General features: G+C 38.5%; 1 protein-coding gene across 4 annotated transcripts in view; it reads right to left on the reverse strand.

The window, feature by feature from the left end:
- DAAM1 (dishevelled associated activator of morphogenesis 1) overlaps positions 1–17,736 on the reverse strand; it is a 190,174-nt gene that overhangs the window by 36,262 nt on the left and 136,176 nt on the right. For all 4 annotated transcript variants that reach the window (XM_074393177.1, XM_003924387.4, XM_074393176.1 and 1 more), the window contains 11 exons: positions 14,683–14,777; positions 12,085–12,418; positions 11,352–11,462; positions 11,133–11,236; positions 10,092–10,158; positions 9,747–9,864; positions 9,178–9,316; positions 8,835–8,893; positions 5,100–5,287; positions 4,277–4,576; positions 3,860–3,967 (listed from right to left, as the gene is read on the reverse strand). In XM_074393177.1, the coding sequence (XP_074249278.1) occupies positions 3,860–3,967; positions 4,277–4,576; positions 5,100–5,287; positions 8,835–8,893; positions 9,178–9,316; positions 9,747–9,864; positions 10,092–10,158; positions 11,133–11,236; positions 11,352–11,462; positions 12,085–12,418; positions 14,683–14,777 (1,623 nt within the window). The remainder of the gene's footprint in view (positions 1–3,859; positions 3,968–4,276; positions 4,577–5,099; positions 5,288–8,834; positions 8,894–9,177; positions 9,317–9,746; positions 9,865–10,091; positions 10,159–11,132; positions 11,237–11,351; positions 11,463–12,084; positions 12,419–14,682; positions 14,778–17,736) is intronic.

The raw sequence follows: 17,736 nt of genomic DNA on the forward strand, positions 1-17,736 counted from the left end.
AAGCTTTGAAGTTTTACAATGTGATGACAATAGGATCCTTAAGGAAGGGCTGTCCTCAAGCAAAGACCAGGGGGAAGGAAGAGATAGTGAGTTGTTAATTGGTTGCTACAGAGATATGACTCCCTTGAGGTAAATGTAGTACCTTTAGCTCACTTCCCCTCTATTCAATTGCATAGATAGAAATGAATTTATAGAATCTACGGATGAAAATTTCCCATAAAACAGAGATGAATATTGTTTAACTGTATCTGAAAAGTACTGCTATGCAATATGCTACATTACATATTTAAATCAGTCTTTCATGGCTGACCTGGAAATCATGTATTACATAGTTTCAATGGGAAAAAGAGGTCCTGAGATTCAAGAAATTCACTTTCCAATGAATTTTCTGAATGCGAGTGGAAAAATAACTGCCTATTAGATCCCATTTCACATGGCACATAAGCTTACATAATCAGCTCTGCACACCTTTGATATCTGCACTGAACAGAGCATTCTGAATAAGAGTAGTCTTGTTCTTAAAGCTGGAGTGAAAGAAAATCATATACAAAGTCTGACATTTATAATGAATAAAAACCATAGGGAAGAACAAAGTGAAGCTGAGAATTATGTCCCTTTGGAGTCACTAAATACACACCAAGCCATGTTTTTATTATCTATAAAATAAGAATAATATCTACTCATAGAGTTGGGGGTAAGCATTAAGGGAAAAAATAAGGATAAGGGCTCCTTGAGAACTAAATCTTAAGGTTGACGAGACTGGGAACTGTGTATATCATACTCGGCATCAGGAATGTAATAGAGGCTTACTATTATCATCTTGTAGTCCATATTACATTTATTTACATATTTTCCTCATCTCTGCTTTTATACTCTAAGTTACACTGTGGGCCTGTGCAAAAGTTTAATACATTTTTCATCCTTTAAAGTACTTTGTATATACAAAGCAGACAATATATGTTCTGATTTTATTGATTCCTCAAGTCAACTGGATATAGTTTATGTACCTAAGTGTGTGTATATGTGTGTGTATATATATGTGTGTGTGTGTGTGTTTGCATATACACGTGTGTTTGTGTATATTCCCTAAGTGCCATTTCTCTGTATTCATCTAAATTACACTAATCTGATATTACTGAAATTTTTCCAAGATCTTACTCTGTGCTGGGTTCCTGTTGCATGCATACATAGTATTCATGTGTTCCTCTGCCTATCTGATAATTGTATCTAGCCAAACAACTGGCTGAAGTCTAGAGAGTTTGAACAGGGTGTCATGACTCTGGAAGGAGGAAAAGAGAAGACACCATGGAAAAAAATAGGTCCTCAGTATTCATTTGGGAGTAGAAAAGAGAGCAGCTCAAGCGAATTACACAATGCACTGCCAAGACTGAGATGAAAATGCATAGGTCTTGAGTATTTCCACTGGTCATGAGATAAAGAGACATTCAATGACAGGCACCCCATTTCCTTTACAGTGTCCTACATATTCCAACTAAAGTGTCCACATCTTTGGATTTTCTATCAGAATTCAGTGAATTAAGTAAAATGGTTCAAATTATCCTTATTTAGAAAATATATTTATGGTTTAAAAGTTCTCATCTCAAATTCTTGTACAGTACCAAAAGGGAAAACAGACTTCAACTACTCAAGCTGATCAGGCATGCTGAAATTTTTCTTCAGGAAGTGCTATTGAAAATATGGTCACAACTGATTCTACTTGCCGGTCTACTTAGTGTTAAGTACAACTGAAATGTTCTGGACTCTCCTGACTGGAATGCCTACTGATTACTTAAACAGTGTTGGTTGCTAGGAGACAATTACCCAATTGCTAGGCTTTCTGCAGTCTTGTCTCCCAGAGCTCTTGAGAACTGTCCACATATTTGTCCCAGAGCATTTTGGCAGCATCCTTCTGCACCTTCTGCTGAAAGCCAGTTAATTATGAGTCTTGTAAACGTAGGTCTTTCAACCACCTGCCTTTATAATAAATGCAGCCCACATGCTTGGACTTGAATAGCATCATTTGGAATAACTGCTGCTTTTCCTTCCTTTAATTTACTTCTCTACGATTCTCAAATCTTCACATTAGGCAATCACCATGGACCAGTATTAGTGATCAAAACTGAAGTGGGAAAGCAATGGCGCATATAACCAGGTTAGAAGATTATTTGAATTACCAGGAAATTTGCTAAAATGCCTCAAGATTTCACGTCAAGGCTAGGGAGACACCTTCTCAGGACAGCAGACAGATAAAGAGATGGCATGTTGCAGCGAATCAGGAATGAGTCTGGTCACAGACCCTGCCACGTGAAGACTCTAAAGACAACTTTTGTCCTTTGAAAGATAAGTTGTTTTGCTTTCTATTGGCCAATGCCTCATCTTCATTGTGTTTTTTCATTTTCCCTTATTTGGCTGCATAACACTGCCCATGTTTCCATTCCTACTTATGGTAGGGGTGGGCGGCTGAGGGCTCCTGTTTTAAGTTTTCATGTCACTATGGCAGGCAACCACCTCTATTTTTGTATTTTATTAAACTGGCATAAAAGGCATTGCAGACAGCTTTCCCTTTCTTAAGGAAAAATATTCATTTAAATATTGGCTTTTGTTCCCCCCATTTCAGATGCATCAAAGGCCATTTTGAGAAAACAAAAATGAAACAAAAATCCCTTAGTTTTTGTTTCTCCCCGCAAGTCCATCTACTCTTTTGGTGCTCAGTATTTCTTTTCTGATACACTCTTTCTTGGGGACTTAGCCAAGGAAACCAGCTAGGAAGTCTGCTGCTTGTTTAAGGATGCTCCACCCATGATTAATCTGGGAACTAAGGACCTCTCAGTAAAGCCCAAGGAAAGCCCCTGTAAGACGCCCAGCAGTTGTGTGTTCCTGTTTAGGATGAACTCTGCTGTCTCCATCATTCCTCTCCTTCAGGCATACTTAAGAATCTTTCTTCTCACACTACAAGACTCAAGTTTTCTCTTCTCAAGTCTTTGATTATTTGGGATCCTATGCCACTTTTTCTTTTTTCTTCTGAAACTCTCCAGACGTGGCCACTTTGCTGTATTCTGTTCTGGTCTAACTTTAAAGAGGCTCAACCATGATGCCCTCTTGAAGAGCAAGAGGTACCACACAGATGTGACTGGGGCTCACACAGTGATGCTTAATAGTTGGCCTTGTCAGTGTGGAGAGCCAGCAGGCACCAAATCACATGGTTTTGCCACTATTACAAAAGCTTTGCTCACTTTTTAGTAGCTTCTCTGGGTGTATTTGTACCATTGCCATCTCCCCACTTGCTCAGGCTTTACAACCCCACTTCTGTTCATGACATATAGTAAAAACTCCTAAGTTCCATCTACCGGCCAAATTAGTCATTTAAAAACCTCTGTACTTCTAAAACTTCCATGTATTTCACAAAACATTCTGCTTCAAATGGTAATCATTTGAAATGTATTTTTTAAAAATTCAGATAAATCAAAATAGTTTTAGATATAAACACTGTGGGGTGACAATTGAAGTTATTTAACTCTTCTACTAACATTTTCTCCTGGTAACCCGTTTTGACTAAATACAAGTGATAGCATACAAAACTACACCAATAGAGACAAGGTCTTAGACATACACCAGATATTAAACCCCTATCAAGGAGCTTATATACCTTCAACTGTTCACATACAACTGACAGGCACTTGGACACAGACGTGGACATGCACAACCATGCTGCTCTGCAGAAACATATCAGGGTAGATCCAACAGCCAAGAACTCATATGCGCCTGTCACATCATGGCCATGGCTGATGGGCCAGGGATCATGCACGGATAAGACATGATTTTTCTACTTTTTTGGTGTCTGGAAGGCATAGGCTGTTACCTGCTGTCTTTGATAGGCAGAGAAGGTTCTTTCCAGGTCTTCAAGATCTAGAAGTTTGAAGACTTTTGTATCATCAATTTCGGTCCATACTGTTCCTTCCAGTTTGTTCTAGAAACATCAATGTAGTAAGTGCTATGGTTTACAGTTATACATAAAAAGAACAGGCATGGTTATTCTTTAAAAAGTGCTTCTATCCCAAATTTTTCAGTCTGCCAGACACTCAAAGTGAGCAGGGTTTCAAACAATGTGTCGTTTATTTCAGAAGCTTTATCACTTAAATATCTGAGCTAGTGAGAACCCTGAGTCCACACTAGAAAATGAAATCATTTAACAGCCAAGGCTGTTTTCCCTTTCAGTGACAACACAATGAGCTGCTAATGCTATCCATTAGAGGGAAAATTGGAGCAAATGGCTTACCTCTGGCAGTTTAGACCAGTTGAAGGATTTCAGGGCATTTGTGGGCTGAGGAATGTTTTTCTTCTTGAGTGCTAAGCCCATTGGAGCACCAGGAGGTGGCATGATTCCCCCTAAGGGAGGAGGCCCTGGGGGAGGAGGAGGGCCACCTGGAGGGAGGGGAGGTGGTGGAGGGGGAAGCATCCCACCTGGTGGAGGTGGGGGTGGTGGGGGAGGAAGGAGAGATCCAGGTACAGAGGAGGGAAAGGGCCCTCCTGGGGCTCCAGGCGAGGGTCCACCTGGGATTGAAGCACAGACAGCCCTCTGAAAAGACAAAAATAGGAAAAGAAAAGATCAATGGAAGAAGTAAATTCATTGAACGATTTGAGAGTCTGTAACTTTGCCTAAAATGTGTATGATAGAGAAATTCACACTTCTGAGAATGTTTAAAGAATCAGTAAAGTTGAATGGATGTTTTTGGGCCTTCACGGACTCCATCGCATCAACCTTTTGTATTTGACACCCAAGTACTTGTCTGGGATGCATTCACATCTTTCTCACTTTTTGCACCATCACAGAAAGTCTGGTTTTCATGAAGTCAGTTTTCACTTTAAGAAGCTAATACAATTTCCTTTGCTCTTAGATTTGTACAGTATTTTTTACATGCACACCCCCAAATACCTCTGTTGCCTACATGACAGCAGAGGGAGTGAGTCTCCTAATTGTGATTAATCATGAGCCATTTCAGATTTTGCTCCCCCAGTATGAAGTTGTCTACTTAAGGGTGAAGGGCGTTAGGGTCAGTGAGGCCTTGGCAGCTGCCCGTGAGCTAAGTGGAAGACCTCACCCTGCTGAGCTCATGGAGCTGTGCTGTGAGGTCCGCCACCTGCTGCTTGACTTGCTTATGCTCAGTAGTCTCCTTTTCAAGTTTCTCTTTCATTTTATTTAAGGTCTGCATCATCTCTTCCTTCTCTTGAGTCTTGGCATCACATTCTCGTTCTTTCTTTTCCAGTTTCTGCTGTAGCTCATTGTGCTCTACACATGAAAACAATTGGACATGAAAATAGGAGAGTCTTCAAAGCTGAAGCATTTTCTCTAAAAAAAAGATTGACTGAGGATGATGGCAGAGATGAGGAGGATCTTTATTAGGTAAATATTATTCCTCTTCTCCATCAAAAGGAGCAACTCAAGGGCTAAATGATGTTTGTGCTTGGAGTGGGCTTCGGATGAACAACATTATTAGCTATGTTCTGTAAGAGACTTAAGAGACTTTTACACTTAGAACTCAGAGTTCTAAGTGTAAAACAAAAGTCTGAGTGTTTACTGGTGGAGGAGAATGGTACCAAAGTTCATTCAGAATCTTGTCATGAAAATGGTCCTTTAGGAATACTAGGAAAAAATAAATATTCAAGTGACCTCTTTTCGCAAATTAGAAATGAGACAAAGAGAAGTTCAGCTTTTATGAGTTAGGTTTGCCAGCTCACCTCCACCAGCAAAAGGGCTGGAAGGGAAGGTCTTATGTGTGAGGAAGAGCTGCTGCCAGACCCAGGGTTTGTCCCAAGAGGGAGTCATTTCTCCCCTCTCCCCTCAGAAGGCTACTTGACATATTTTACGCTTTCAGTAAACAATTATTAAGACATGTGAAAGCAAATGTTATCATCTCAGTATTAAATATCTTAAAGGGAGTGGTGTCAGCAGAATGCTAGAATCATGGTAATACGGAGGAGAAAAATATTGACTCTCAGCTGTAGTTTTACTGACTTCCTCAATCCTGCTACAATAAAACAGCGCATCCAATTCAGCATAGTGCTTATTCACATTGCCAATGGATGTAAGCTTGCTGACAGGAGTGATGAGTTTTGGAAAAGGGAACTAACGAAGTTTAGGCTGTGGATTTTTATTTCAAATACGTGGCCCTAATTCCTATTCTTTTTATATCAATAAATCCACTAGAGGTATAACCCACTGGGGCAGAGCTATGCTAATAGAGCTAGTCTCTATTTCTGAATTTGATAACACATTTAAATTCTTGTTTCATCTCTGGCTTTCTCTCTCCTGAGATCCCCCAAATCAGAGATTACAGAGAGGAGTTCAAGACACTAAAATCCCTGGATTTTGCCAGCCTTGGAATTAAAATAACCTCCAATCCACTTATACCACTCTGTGGTTGCTTCCCTAACTTCTCCAGAAATATATCTAAAAATGACCTCACTATATCTCATTTTCCTTCTTTTATCTCTATTTCATTCTTCTTTTACAATTTCAGGACTAGAAACTTGCCTTCCTCTCACTGATGGTTGGCTGTGCCTCAGAATTATCTAAGAAGTTTTAACATTTCAAGACTTCCCAGACACTATTCCAAGAAGTCTATTTTGTAGGTAGGCTAAAGGGCTTGGGAATGTGCAATATTTAAATGATCCTCAGATGATCATGATGTATGCCAGGTTGGAAGCTTCAACCTAAAAGACTCTCTCCACAAATGGTACCTGTTTACCACCTAGTCACTAAGCTTTTATTGAGTACTTCCTGGGTGTGCTGCCCTAAAGAGAATTTTCCCCAAATATTCTCTACCTTTTAGATCCATAGAACTTCTGTCTCCTTATTGCCTCTATCATTGGACTACTATGTGCCCTCTCTAGTACAGTTTTGTCACCTGAAGCTTCCAGAAAAAAAAAATTAACATTTAACTATAACCTTTCCTCTTTTAGACTCTACCCATGACTACACCTTAAAACACCAAAATAACCTGTTCTTCCCACTGACATTGGAGATTTTCTTTTGCATCATCTCAGCCACCTAAATCCTGCAACAGTGGCTATCATTTGTTGTGCAAGTAGCATGTGCCTTACACTACGCTAATGTTCTTATATTTGTTGTGTCATTTAATCTTCACAACCACACTGTGAGTTAGAGTTAATTCTCAGGTTGCAAAGGTGGAGACTAGGGGAGAAGAGAGGAGATGACTTAGCCCATCCACACAGTGAGTGAGGGGGAGAGCTGAGACTCAGACCCAGAACTCATCACAGTGCCTGACATACAGGCATTCCACAGGCATTATTCACTGAATGAATGAATGAATGAATGAATGAATGAAAGCTTACATCCTAAGAGCTCTCCTCAACTTGCACACGTGAGTCTCCATACTCTAGAGTATATTCCTAAAATATCCACTCATTGACCATTTTTCCCTTTGGTTTAATCTCTTTACCCTAATTTTTAGTCAATGTTTCTATTTTTGTAGAAGATTCTGAAATTTATTTTTTAAAATGCATGTGCAATATCACTTATTTGAGAGCAATCTGAATACATATGAGGAACTTGTAACATAACAGTAGTTAGTTCACATTTGGTATTTTCTGGTGTCAGTTATGGCCCTGCTTTTCTGCTCAGTGGAAACATGATGAGAGAAAAGGAAATGCATAAGCATCTCTTGGACCTGCTTTTCAGCACATTAAATATTGGGGTGAGTGCTATTCAATTTCATTGGCTGTAGGTGAATAACTTGGACAAGGAAAAGGAAGTCAGTTAACCAGTATGGTGAGAGCATAGTGGCTGGCAGTACAACTGTTTCCACAAAGGGGCCAACTTCAATTTGCTAATATTTTAAAACAGGAAGGAAAATGCTATACATACATTTCTCCGTATGGCTACCACAATGATGGACATAAATGTCTCTCCTGTCATTTGATACTGAGAGATAATATCAAAGACATATTCAAAATATACACTAATAGCTGGTCAGCTAATGATTCATAACACATATCTCAGCAATGGTCACTGATTTTCTAAATGACTTCTTTTTTTTTTTTTTTTAAATAACTGGTACCAAGTCAAGGTCACAGAGAGAACTGGGTTAATAAAACCAAGTAACCTGTTCTTCTCTTTTAAAATTCTGGATAATCCCTCATGTGCCTTATTGTATTTCTTAAAACCCAGTATGCTTTAAAGAACCATTATGGAGGCTGGGCTCGGTGGCTCATGCCCGTAATCCCAGCACTTTGGGAGGCCAAGGCAGGCGAATCACCTGAGGTCTGAAGTTCAAGACCAGCTTGGCCAACATGGTGGAACCCTGTCTCTACTAAAAACACAAAAAATTAGCTGGGCATGTTGGTGCATGCCTGTAATCCCAGCTACTTGGGAGGCTGAGGCAAGAGAATTGCCTGACTCCAGGAGGTGGAGGTTGCAGTGAGCTGAGATTGTGCCACTGCACTCCAGTCTGGGCAACAAGAGCGAGACTCCATCTCAAAAAAAAAAAAAGAACCATTATGGAGTAGGGGAAGGCTTTGGATTATTAGTAGTTAAGAAAATTTGATTTAATGAATACCAAACAGCAAATGCTATAAGGTTTTCAAAACATTTACGTGATTATAATAAAAGGAAAAAATACTTGAGAATCAGCATGACAACTAAAATAGCTCAATTTAAGAAACTCAGTGCAAATGCCCTTAAAAGATGGGAAAAGATAGGCTGCTTGAACCACAGTCAACAAGAAACATCAATGTAAATTTCCAAAATATGGAAATCAAGGTCACCCAATAACCAAAAGCATAGCCTCTTCTCTTGTTAGGGTCTCATCATTTACCTTTTCTCATTTTTTCTGCTTGTTCTTTCCACTGCTTAACTTCATTTTCATTAACCAACCTGTGTAAGAGTTCAAAGAGCATTTATTACAAAAAACATAAAAGGTCCACTGCAAACTGCATTCTCCCTAGGTACAAAAATAGTCTAATGCAGAGAAAATCCTCAGTGCCTGCTTGAAACCCATTTAAAACCAGATGTTACTTAGATATAGGGCATGTGTATAGTAACTCATATTTGACCCCTAGAACATTTCAGCTCTCCCAGTTGTTACTCTGAAATAGGATAAATAAATATCTTACATTGTCACCACTATCTCACAGGCAGCAGAATATGAAGAGACTTACATTCGTACAACATTCTTAATATTAAAGTTTTCCAAAGGTGTGGAGTCAGGGTCCTGTCCTTTGTCATTCTGGATAACTATCTGCTGTATAATTCTATCTAGTAGTAGCCAGTACTGAACAGTGTTGCCACTCCTCTTGTCTAAAAAAGAAGAGAACAGTGAAAGAAAATGCTCAAGTTGTTTCTAAGCTAGGATGAACATTTGTCAATAGCAGTCACCCTTCAGAGCCACAGAACCAGAGAGATGTTTACAACATCTGCACCAATGCTTCCCAAAGTGTATGGGATTTTTGACATGCAATGATCATTAATGTGATTGAGAGGGACCTTCTAAACCTTTCTAAGCAGGTTGTAAGGCATATTTTTTATTTTTAAAATCAAAATTTTGTTTCATTAAAAAAATTTTGTAACACCCCTTAAGCTGTATAGACATACATACTGGGCTGTCATAAAACCAAGGCTTGGAATCACTGGTGTACACCGAATGTAATCAGCACTGTGGAGGAGCCAGAACCCTTGGGACAATGTCCAAACATTCAGAAGCACACACGTAAGTCACAAACACACTTACAAGGCATTTGGAGGCAGTGGTGCAGGATGGACATGAAATGCGGGTAAGCTTCACTATGAGTCAGCCTCTTCCTGGTCAGCTCAAACATCTGAGTTGCACTTTTTGTGTCTATGTGAACCTATTTTGTAGGAAAAAGAAATCAAATCAAACATCTAAGTTCTTCAATTCCCCCAGTGTAAAATAAACTTAAAGCAAACAGAAGCTAATCCTGCCACTTAGGTAACAAAATAGAGCTTTGATTTTGCTTTTAGGTTGCATTGGTCCATGTGAACTCTCTGGCACACATTACAAAGAGAAATAATGTGAACTGATAAGTCAAACCAGAATAATTGTAAGCATATATACCAGTTCAAATCTTTTGGCAAATTCTAGTTCATCTTCATTTCGGAGCATTTCAAAAAAGTCTAAATGCCTGAAAAATAATGAAAGAAAAGTTATTAAGTAGAACATCCTACAAACATTCCCTTTATGGAAAAACATGCCCATAAACCTACACTTAACTTCCAGCTGAATTAAAGACCACAAAACAAATGATCATGCCATTCATTTATTCGGTCATGTATTTATCGAGCACCTGCTATGTATTCTACACACCCAGGATGCATTTTATGAAGACAAATACATCAGGTAAAAAAAAAATAGAAAATGGTGGCAGATGAGGTGAATAATGTACACACAGTGGTTAGATAAAGTCTCTCTCCAGGGATCTAGGGAACAAACAATTTGGATATCTGTGAAAGATCTTTTGAAGCTGAGGAAACAGCAAGTGCAAAGGCCCTGATGCAAGAGTGTTTTTGACATGCTCACAGACTATCAAGGAGAAGAGCATGTTGGAGTATATGAATATAGAGGAGAAGAAAACAGTGGTAGAGAAAAGCTCTGAAATCAAGTAGGGATAGCTTAGAGATAGTAAAATGACTGCAAATGAGCAAATGAACAGGCAGTGGAAATTAATATTCACAGAATGCCTCTCAAAGGGGCTAAGTGATTCCAAAGGTTTTTTTAGTCAGTTTTTACAATATTCCTGGAAAATAATTATCATTATCATCATCATCACCAGTGCTTATTTTTTTACAGGTATAAAAATAGCAAAATTCGGAAAAATGGAGTAACTTCACCAGGATACACAGGACGTACGAGGCAGGACTAGGATAAGATATGAATTCAGGTCTAACGCCAAAACCCACATTACGTTTTCTACATAATGTGCTGCTTCCCTCATCAACAAAGTCTTACTATAAAAATATCATTAGCTGAACTAACATTCTGGTACAAGCTCTTTACATTACAGACAGGGCACAAGTAACCACAGGCCAGCACTTGATGAGGCATTGTGTTACAGATGGAAAACACAGAAACTTTCTCACATCATAAAGTCTGACTTACCTATCTAATGTTGAATTTTCATGTTCCCTTAATTTATCTATTACAGGTTGAATTCCTAACATCAGAAATTCATAGCGAAGATGAAGTCTAAAGTCCAAACTCTCCTGAAAGTAAAAGGGCAATAAAATACATATTTGTGGTTTTTAGACTAAATAATAATCACTTTTTATAAATTATTCTTTACTAATAGATTTTTAATTTATAGTAGAAGGTTCTTACCACTCCTGCTCCTTGGCTGAGCACCGCATTAATGAAGGACATGATTGCAGTCTTGAGACTCACTTCATCTCGATACCGCCCAGTGCTTTTATCCAAGTCGTTAATTAACGTCTATCAAAAATATAAATATAAAAACAAAGGACTGAAACATTACTAACCTTATGCTCATTTTATGAATTTTTTTAGACTCAAAAGTTAACTTTTCAAATCTTGTGTTTAGTCAGGATTATACTAACCCATAGAAAGCCACCCTTTTCCCCCCTTAAGAATAGTCCTAAAAATTCTAATTTCAAAATTCTTACATCATCATACATACATGTATACAAAAGCCTTTGGTTCATTACCTCTGCTTGCTTTTCACATCTGAGTAATATACTGAAATATGAAAAATTATGCATATTGATCCTAAGTCAAGAATGGCAAGCTGTAGTATTTTCAGGGAACACCCAATATGGTGGGTTCAAAAGATGTGAGTGCTATGACATGTAGGATACAAGGTCACAATTTCAAGTTCTGCAAATTTAAAGCTCCAGATTGCTCAACTATTGAAAATATACTCTATTCTCTGGTTCTTAAATCTAAGAAGGGAATATCTGAAGTCACATTGTGAGTAATCACCACAGGGGGAAATGTAATGTTCTCAAGTAATGTTCCCCCTTCAGGGACAGGAAAAGCATGTGTTTGGGCAGACTTTAAAGAAGGGGTGAGTGAAGAAGGCCAAGGGAGCACCCACCTGAAAGCGGGTCCTTTCACTGGCATATTTCTGGTAGTGCAGCATGGCCTGCAGAACCTTCTTGTGGCCCCCAGGAACCAGGCACACTGCACCCAAGATTTCCAGCACGGCCACCTTTGTTTTAATGTTCTCTGTGCTCAGACTCTGAGCAATTACATTAATACTCTCAGAATGAGCCAGGACATGAGCCCGGCCTTGAGAGTTGTTCATTAGCGCCTTTATGCAGCCAATGAGAGAAGTATGTATTCGAGACTCTGATGTCTCATAGTCCATGGTCTTTAGAAAGTTGAGGATACATGACAGGCCATCCAAGTCGATGAATCTGGTTACAAACCTGTCGTGAAGAGAAGTACACCACACTTAAGTCCCTTTGGGGTTTTATAATAGCCCCTAATAGAAAAATCCTGAGGGTGCGGGAAAGTAAGATTTAGTTCCTGAAGGCTTACACTGATGAAGGCTTTTTAATGCTCTGCCTCTTCCTTCGCACAGACCCAACAGTCAGGTCTAACCAAAAGTGTGAGAAAAAAAAAAAAAAAAAAACCCTCCATTTCTAATAAACACATTTCAACAAGTAGAGAGAACCAAATAACAGATCACATGCTCATAAAAAAGCAAGTGAATACTCAGAATACGTATCTTGTCTTAGGTTAAAGTCATCTGCGGATTCTGTGTTATTTAGCATACAGTTCCAATACCCCAACCCACCTCCCGTTTTGTTTTTAAGAGAGACAAGGTCTTGCTCTGTCATAGCTCGCTGCAGCCTCGAACTCCTGAGCTCAAGTGATCCTTCTACCCCAGCCTCCCAGGTAGCTGGGACTACAGGTACATGCCACCATTCTCAGTCAATTTTTTCTTTTTAATTTTCTTTAGAGACAGAGACTTGTTATTTTTCCCAGTCTGGTCTTGAACTCCTGGCCTCAAGCAAATCTCCTGTCTCAGCCTCCCAAGTAGCTGGGATAATGAGTGACAGTGTCTGGCCATGTGCTTTTATGTTGACTGCTGATGCACTTTTAAGTGCTGATCACTGTCCTAAACGCCCTATTAATGAAAGTCAAGAGCTTCCTCACATTCCAAAATATTTGCTTGTCAAAAAAAATGATAATCTATATCCCAAAAATTTTATTAAAAAACTATTCTCTTGTGTGACATGCTACATGGAATCTCATTATTCCATGTACATGGGATACAATAATAAATATTTTGTTGTGTATTAATTTTATTAATATTTTTTACACTTAAGCTAATCAATGAGAATAACTCCCAATACACAGGTACATATTAAAGCCACTGAAAAGCTCAGAAGTAACATAACCTGTTTATGTGATCAATTTTCCAAACTTATTTAGCCTTGGATCTTGATTAACATCTGAGAATGCAAAACACACTGAGAGAAACACTGACAGGATAGTCTAGATCTCAGTCATATAACTACACAACATTTTTCATGAATCAGACTTTTCTAAGTTTTCATTTTATAGTCAAATAAAGAAAGGGAATCTTTATTTTCTAGGCTTTTCATCCAACCACATGACCCAGCTACAGCCAAGCTCATTAAACCAGTTGGCTTCATTCATAGCACCTGTGCTCATGAAATGTGCATATAAGAACCTCAACACCTCATCGAATCCTAGAGGCTTTAAAGGAAAATGAAAGTGCAGGAGGCACACCATAGAAGCTGATTATCAGAGAGGAAATGAATCACTATTGCCAGAAAGTCTACCCATCTTTAAAAAATCCATTGTATTGAGAAATAATTCACGTGCCATAAAATTCACCCTTTTAAATTGTACAATTCAGTAGTTTTTAGTATATTCACAGAGCTGTGTGACCATCAACACTATCTAATTTTAGAACAGTTTAATCACCCAAAGAGAACATTTTCCCCACTTCCTCAGCTCCTGGCAACCACTAATCTACTTTCTGTTTCTATGGATTGGCCTATTCTGGGCATTTCATATAAATAGAATCATACAGTATGTGGTCTCCTTTGTCACTGGCTTCTTCCACTTAGCATGTTTCAAGGTTATTTCATGTTGTAACATGTGTCAGCACTCTATTCCTTTTTTTGTAGCCAAATTATATTCCATTTTTGTGGATATATAACATTTAATTTATCATTTCATTGGCTGATGGATATACGGTTGTTTCCACTTCTTGGCCATCATCAATAATGATATGAACATTTGCATACATGTTTTGGGGCGACATGTCTTTATTTCCCTTGGCTATATTCTTAGGAGTAGAATTACTGAGTCATATGGCAACACTATATTTAAAATTCTGAGAAACTGTTAAAATCCTTTCCAAAGTGGCTTCACCATTTTACATTCCTAGCAGCAATGAATGAGGGTTCCAATTTTTCTACATTCCTGCCTACTAACTTGACATTGTTAAAGTCTCTGTCTTTTTTATTTTAGCCATCCTAGTGCCTGCCTGTATACCTTTGAACAGAAGAAAATACTTTTATTAAACATTAATGATTAAAGTATGTTATTCATGGTTTAATTTTATGGTTTTAAGACTTACTAGAAGATTTGACTATTGCAGAAAAAAGGAGGGAAAAAGGAGAGAAAAACCATGCTAACCAGGGAAAATTACCTCATTGGTTTTGTCCTCAGTGCTGTCTTCAAACTCTCTATAGTTTTACTTCTCTCTTCTTCTTCTTCCTTCTCTAAAGCCAGCAGAGATTTTCTCTGTGCAAAGAAAACAGAAGTCACTTCTTCAAATTCTATTTTTTAAAGTACAAACAAGACAAACCTAAGATTATTTGTTACTATCACTTTAAATATAAATAATAAATCTATAATCAAGTAAGCTAGGTCCTTCAAATTCTAAATAAAGCTTTAAGGAAAAGTTTAGAAATCTTAGTAGAGACTATGTTGCCCAAATGTTTGTATACTATTCTACAATTACACTTTGATGTAGATATTACTATTTGTATTTGATAGAAATAAAGCTCAACCTGTAGTTGAATACAACATTATGGCAATTACATCTGAGTAATATAGTGAAATATGAAAAATTATTCATATTGATCCTAATTCAAGAATGGCAAGCTGTAAAATTTTCAGGGAACACCCAATTTGGTGGGTTCAAAAGATGGGAGATGTATGACATGTAGGATGCAAGGTCACAATTTCAAGTTCTGCAAATCTCAAGTTCCAGAGCCTGAGCAATTATCACATTATCAAAAAGGGGAGGTGGGCAGCAGTCCTTCCACACTACCATTCCTATTCCTCAGCCAAAAAGTGTAATCAAGACCAAAGGGATTTTGTTACATCAAATGATTTTTTAAGAAGAACAATTAAATTGGAGCTATTACTAGGATAGACAATTCCTTCAGAGTAAAGCCTTAACTTCTAGAAATGATTCACCATCATTTAGAAATCAGAGTGTGAGTGTGTGACTGTGAGTGTGAGAGAGAGAGAGAGAGTGTGTGTGTGTGTGTGTGTGTGTGTGTGTGTGTGTGTTTCTATACAGGGATCTGCTAGAACAGTCCTTCTCAACTTTAATGTGGATTTGAAAATCACCTAAGGATAGTCTTAAAATGTGGAGCCTGGTTTGGTATGTCTGGTTTGAGCCTGATTTGGGGTGAGGTTTGAGATGTTGCATTCCTGACACATTTCTAGGCAATGCTGATGCCGCGAGAGCAAGGTTCTATGTAAGATTGCAGTTATTATAAAATTGTGAATGCCAGTAAGGTGTCTGGTCCCATTCCCTTTCACTCAGTGATCACCTGGTTGTACTAAAGTACCCCCAATCTTATGACTCCAGGAACGTCCACCATGGAGCTCCCAGTCCCTGTTCTTCATCCTATTCTGAACACATGCTTGTCTAGTTTCAATCTTTTTACCTATTACAAATTCTGACAGAAATGCTTGGCTAGGAAATAGATTGGGGTGACTGTATTGAAAAAGAAAAGCCTGACTCATATCCATGGGTCTCAATGATCCAGTCACGGCTTTTCTTTCAGGACCATAAGTCATCAAGGGTGACAATCAATAGTATCAGCATTAAGTAACTAAATGTTAACTAAAACCTAAATATGATTTCATAATGAGAAGGGTAAAGCTCAAAGCAAAATAAATATAATACATCAGTATCATTTATGGCAACTGAAATAAAAACCAAGACTGTTATTGTTTCTGCTAAAGTTGTCCTCTTGCTGGTGATACTCCTGGACAGCTGTCACCAGGGGATGATGAGGAAGGAAGCTGTGTGCAGAAACAGCCAATGAATTCCCCAAAGCTCCCTGAGACCCATCCCCTGGAAAATTCACACAAATCCAGCCAAGAACGTTTAATCTCCAATGATACAGCTGAACTTGTTTGGACTCTTAGGCAATCACTTGGAATCTGTAGCTCAGAATCAAGCCTTTTATGAATATCATTCCTTGTTCCTAAGCTTAATGACACAAAACTATCCCCAAATTAAAGACTTCATATTTTATTGTGGGCCACAAGTACAAATAAAAATGCATGTATTTAGCCTTTTAGAAATTTTGGAGAGGGTGGAACATTTAAAGAGCAGCAGACTATATTACGTCTCTCCATACTAGAGTTGGGAGATTTATGAAATGTCAAAGAAAATTAAATTGGAACTTCCTTTCCCAATACTGTATAAGGAACATATAACCTTTCTCTCAAGAAGAGATGACAACATTTTCTATGTGTGACATATTTAGACTTGGGTCTGAGATTATATTTATTGGGTTGACGTAACTGAGGACATATACCTGAACTTGTTCTAAATGTGACTTTTCAAAACAAAATAATTTATATGAAGTTTCAAGCTTTCAAGCCTCACATTTGGGAAGAAGGTTTAATTTGCAACTTCTGGTAGATAAGGGAGATGCCTACATTTCTGAAGATGACTATTATGCCAAATATCTAGTATGTACAGGCTTTGTGGAAGCTTCGTTGAATGCTCTATGTGCTTACTCAATACCTGCTCCCGCGAGAAGCAGGCAGAGGACAAAGTACATCTTTGCAGAGGATCTTTCTGTTAAAGCTGCTAAGGTATACATTGGAACACGTGGGTCTGACAGATATGGACAAATGTGGCCCAGAAATCATTCCTGCTGGGAGTCTAGAACTTAGCTCCTGATTAAATCATTTCTTTGGTGGGAAATCAATAAGCCGGCCTACTAAGCATACTGAACTTCACCTCGCAGTCTTCCTCCTTAAGAAAGCATGGAGAAGCCACATATAAAGAAAGCCCAGGTCCTTCTCGAACCTGTTAGGCTGCACTCTTTTATTATACTATTTTTCACTCTTTAAAAGCCAACAGATCACTCAGGGGTCCTTTAAAGAACAAAGCATTCTTGTAATGAGGCTTACATAAAGTAACTGAACTTGTTCCGCAAAAGGCTAGCTTCACAGACTAGTAAGTGCTGCAGTTCTCAACCTGGACTGTTTATCAGACTCTTGAGGCATTAAAGAAAACAGATGCCTGTCCCATCTCAGAAAAGTCAGTCTTGCTAGGCCTGGGTGTGGGGAGAAGGTGGGATAACCAGGCCTCATTCACATGCCATAGGGTTTCAAAAACTGAGTTAGTGAGAGGCAAATTGGAAAGGAGTCTTTGGGCTCAGGCTGATAGGTTTAAATCCCCAATCAGATGACCACCTCCTAATTAGATAACCTTAGACAAGGT

This window comes from Saimiri boliviensis, chromosome 2, assembly GCF_048565385.1.
Source record: "Saimiri boliviensis isolate mSaiBol1 chromosome 2, mSaiBol1.pri, whole genome shotgun sequence".
Taxonomy (NCBI): domain Eukaryota; kingdom Metazoa; phylum Chordata; class Mammalia; order Primates; family Cebidae; genus Saimiri; species Saimiri boliviensis.